General features: G+C 42.5%; 1 protein-coding gene across 1 annotated transcript in view; it reads right to left on the bottom strand.

Annotated features, from left to right (window-relative positions):
• LOC307260446 (peptidyl-prolyl cis-trans isomerase-like) overlaps positions 1-5000 on the bottom strand; it is a 10363-nt gene that overhangs the window by 2567 nt on the left and 2796 nt on the right. Inside the window, exon 2 of the mRNA XM_080040690.1 lies at positions 2194-2313. Within this exon, the coding sequence (XP_079896816.1) occupies positions 2194-2313 (120 nt within the window). The remainder of the gene's footprint in view (positions 1-2193; positions 2314-5000) is intronic.

The following is a 5000-nucleotide window of genomic DNA, read 5'->3' as shown; positions in this document are numbered from 1 at the left end:
GCTACAGTGGCCTTCAAGGACAAGAACAATTCTAAATTTTAAACAATGCACCTGATGACATTCCAACTATGACACTTTCAAGATGGCAGCACTAGGCCTTGGTCCAAAATATGCAGAAATATGGACATATATGAGACCCTTTCTAAGGGAAAAAATAATAATTAAAAAAAAAAAATTCAGCTATTATGCACTAAATTAAATGTACTTATGGATATTATAAAAATCTACAAAATCTGATAGGAAATAAAACCCAAAATTCTACACACTGCAGGTTTAAGCTAAATTGTTGGCAAGAAAATGCACTGCTCCCTTATGGGGTAAGTATAAAAAGAAAAGAAAAGGGCGCTCTGGTGGTGTAGTGGATAGAGCGTGTACCATATTGGCTCCGGCCTTCGTTGCAGTGGTCGCGGGTTCAAATCTGACCCGTGGACCTTTACTGCAGGTCATCCCCCCTCCCCCCCTCTCTCTCTCTCTCTCTCTCTCTGTGTCTCCTTTTTTTTTTTTTTTAAATCAAGTATGCACTGACTTCATGTTGCTTACAATAATTGTTTGAGGATTTTACTTAAAAATCCAAGGTGGAGCACTGCACTGATGTGTTATTCAGGAGTTAGGACTTTACAGGCTCATTGAGGAATATCGGTTGCGTTCCGAATCTCCTCCTCTTTCTTTCTTCTATTCTACATACTACATCCGACGATAAAAATAATCTAGTTAGGATGCAGTAGGCATACTATTGGGACATACTTTACTCTCTTATTTCATCATAACATTGCGCCTTGATCTTGCCTCTTGCTTTTATATCCGTCTCATCCCCGTTTGTTTTCATATGGAGGCTTCGTCGATGTGACGTCACTTCACGTGCGCACTGGATTGTGGGTCAGAATCGCCCCAAATAGGATGCACTTTTCAACACTAACCATCTTGGCCGCATGAAGTAGGACATCCGGGTACTTCTAACCATCCTAAATCTGGCCACAAGAATCGGGACATCCTAAATCTTTTTTCTACCAAACTATATAGTAGAAAGTATGCGATTTGGAATGCAACCATAATGTACAGAAGTTTCTGTTGCTCCTTTTCCAGGTTAGCGATTCTGCAGAAAGCTTGTTTGTCAAAATCAGTGAATAGTCAGTTCAAACACAGACGGGTAGTATTCACTGATTTAGACAACAAGCGTTTTCCAGAATCACTCAGTGCGTTTCCATGGCACAACTAGATTGGATTATCACATATATCGAACAAGACACTCGAATGGACCGTGTCACTTGTCTGAGTATACATGGCCTTTCAGAAATCGGATAAATGTCCGATGCATGGCTGTCTCCACTATGCTAGGTGGCGCTGTAGTCCTTTCAACCATGCTTTCAACAAGCGGTTTTAGAGCCACGTCCGCTTCTCTTCCGTCAATGACCCATGGTGTAGCCTATCACGCGCAGGCACACAAGCACAGAACGAGAAGTCCGATATGCGATATACGATCCCTGTATACATGCAGAGAGAAAGCCGACAATGAACGAATTATCTAGGTGTTCTTATCAGACTTCTCTTGTCCGTTATTGTGCCGATTTGTGTCCGAAGTAGATCGGATAAAGGTGTTTACATGCAGTTTAAAAGTCCTGTTGAAGTCTTATTCGTTTAGTTATCCGATTATGAGTCTGCATGTAAACGCACTGACTGACTGCACATATGCTAGTGTGCTATATTCCCAGTATATACCGTTCCATATTGTGTTTTTTCAGTGTGCTCTTTGAATAAAACCTCTGTGTGTCTGTATGTCCATCTTAGAAGAGTCAACCATTCCTACAGGGACAATATACAAGCGTCTGTCCTTCCGTGTGTGTGTGTGTCTGTCTATCTGCCTGTCTCTCTCTCTCCCTCCCTCTATGTGTCTGTCTGTCTGCCTCCCTCCCTGCCTGTCTGTCTGTCTCCTTCCCTCCCTCTCCCTCTCCCCCTCCCTCCCTGCCTGCCTCTCCCTGCCTGTCTGTCTGTCTCTCTCCCTGTCTGTCTCTCCCTCTGTGTGTCTGTCTGTCTCTCTCTCTCTCTCCCTGTCTCTCTCTCTCCCTCCCTCCCTCTCTCCCTCCCTGTGTGTGTCTGTGTGTGTGTGTGTGTCTGTCTCTGTGTGTGTGTGTGTGTGTGTGTGTGTGTGTGTGTGTGTGTGTGTGTGTGTGTGTGTGTGTGTGTGTGTGTGTGTACCTGGCACATGAACCCGGGGATGATGCGGTGGAAGATGGATCCCTTGTACCCGAAGCCTTTCTCTCCGGTGCACAGGGCGCGGAAGTTCTCAGACGTCTTGGGAACCACGTCGTTGAACAGCTGCAAACAACAATAACAAAGAATAAAGAAAGAAAGAAAGTTAGAAAGTGTTGATGGTCAATGATAAAATGAATCCTAGTCTCTGTAAACCCACATAAACTAACTCCTAACTATGTCACACACACACAGACAGACAGACAGACAGACAGACAGACAGACAGACAATCTCTCTCTCTCACACACTCACACACACTATCTCTCTGTCTCTCTCTCTCTATCTCTCTCTCACACACATTCTTTCTCTCTCTCTCTCTCTCACTCACACGAACACAGACAGACAGACAGACAGACAGACAGACAGACACAGACACACACACAGATAGACAGACAGACAGACAGACACACACACACAAACAATAACAGAGAATAAAGAAAGAAAGTTAGAAAGTGTTGATGGTCAATGATAAAATTAATCCTAGTCTCTGTAAACCCATGTCCACTAAAGCCTTCTAACTATGTAACACACACAGACACACAGACAGACAGACAGACTCTCTCTCACACACACACACACAGACAGACAGACAGACAGACACAGACACACATAGACAGACAGACAGACAGACAGACTCTCTCTCACACACACACAGATAGACAGACAGAGAGACACACACACACACATAGACAGACAGACAGAGACAGACACACACACACATAGACAGACAGACAGACACACACACACACACATAGACAGACAGACAGAGACAGACAGACACACACACACACATAGACAGACAGACAGACAGACAGACACACACACAATAACAGAGAATAAAGAAAGAAAGTTAGAAAGTGTTGATGGTCAATGATAAAATGAATCCTAGTCTCTGTAAACCCACGTAGCAAACAGACAGATAAAAGTGCGTGAACATATGGCACGATTAAAACAAATAAGCATTTAAAGAAAGACAAGGAGCATACACTCAGACACAACCAGCAAACACAAAGACAAACACACTATCCCAGATGGTTATGGACGCATATTTGATCCGTCAGTAACCAGTTTTTTATAGAGTTTGAGAAGGATTTGAGTGATGTGATGTTCCTTAGTTCTGTGGGTATGGTATTCCAAGTATGTTCTGCTCGATAGGAAAAGGCTGACTGCCCAAAATAACTTTTTCTATGTGGTATTTTACAATCTCCTCTTGTGGATGCTCTGGTGAAGAGTTTATATTTTGTTTAAAGGGACACTGTGTAACAGTTTAAGTAATGTATTAGCTAAAATCAATATCCTCCTTCATACATATGTCCTCACTGGTGTAAAATCACCTCTGCCAATAATCTGAATTATCCTCCTGAGCGCAGAATGAAAAATATTAATATTACATTTTGTACATTGAGCAGGCAGGTCTTATGGAGGAATCCATGTTTTTTGGAATGTCATCAGGTGCATTGTTTAGAATGTAGAATTGTTCTTGTCCTTGAAGGCCACTGTAGCTTCTGTTATTATTCTAAAGGGTTGTGGTTACCCAGGGAGCGTTGCATTCTAGAACTTTCTAGAACTTTCTTGATGATGTCATATTACACACTGCACCTAACAAATTCCTTTAGCGGAGTGATCATCACAAGCAGTTGAATAAGGCGTGTAGGGGAATTAACATTTATTTTCGATCGGTTTTGTGACAGCTTATTTTGAGACACTCTACTTTGATATCATGTATTGATTTGTGTTTTTGAGCGCCCCCTTTCCCCCCCGATTTGTCCTCGTTTAAACCAGGTTTACGGAGGCTACTACAGGTCACTGTTGGGACATCAGTGCAGCTACGTGTGGGCCGGAGCAGGGACAGTTTATCAGGAACCTTTGATCTGCACATCAGGTTATTTCATACTCTGCTTTGACATCATGGATTGATTTTTTTTTTGGGAAGTTTCAGGCTTTATTAAGACAGTACAGAGGGGGGGGGGGGGGGAGAGAGAGAGGGAGAGAGAGAGACAGAGAGAGAGAGAGAGAGAGAGAGAGAGAGAGAGAGAGAGAGAGAGAGAGAGAGAGAGAGAGAGAGACACACAGAGAGAGAGAGAGAGACAGAGAGAGAAAGAGATAAAGAGAGAGAGAGAGAGAGAGAGAGAGAGAGAGAGAGAGACAGAGACACAGAGAGAGAGGGAGAGAGAGAGAGAGTTCATAGTCCAACAGTATAAATTACATAATAGGGAGATTCAAGCTGGGGTATGTGATTTCTGATTGGTCAAAATTAACATCCGATTCTCTGTTCTTATTGGCTGTAAGAAACAAGTCTAAAAAGACATTAGATTTGCACACACACACACACACACACACACACACACACACACACACACACACACACACACACACACACACACACACACACACACACACACACACACACACACACACACAACTAGTTAATTTGAGAAAACAGCTTGGTCATTGAATGTGTGATAATCAGACAGTATGAGATTTCACATGTGTGTAGTTTAGGAGGGAGATAATAAGGTGACAGTTTACTAAGCAAAACAAAAACAAAATCCAGACAGTAGGCACAATGTTATGACCAATATATAAAATTAAAGGTGCACTGTGTAATATGACATCATCAAGAAAGTTCTACAAAGTTCTAGAATGCAACGCTCCCTGGGTAACCCCAACCCTTTAGAATAATAACAGAAGCTACAGTGGCCTTCAAGGACAAGAACAATTCTAAATTCTAAACAATGCACCTGGTGACATT

This window comes from Ammodytes marinus (assembly GCF_949987685.1).
Source record: "Ammodytes marinus genome assembly, chromosome: 2".
In the NCBI taxonomy this organism is placed as follows: domain Eukaryota; kingdom Metazoa; phylum Chordata; class Actinopteri; order Uranoscopiformes; family Ammodytidae; genus Ammodytes; species Ammodytes marinus.
Note: the sequence above shows the minus strand (reverse complement) of the source record. Positions and strands in the feature narration are given on the sequence as shown.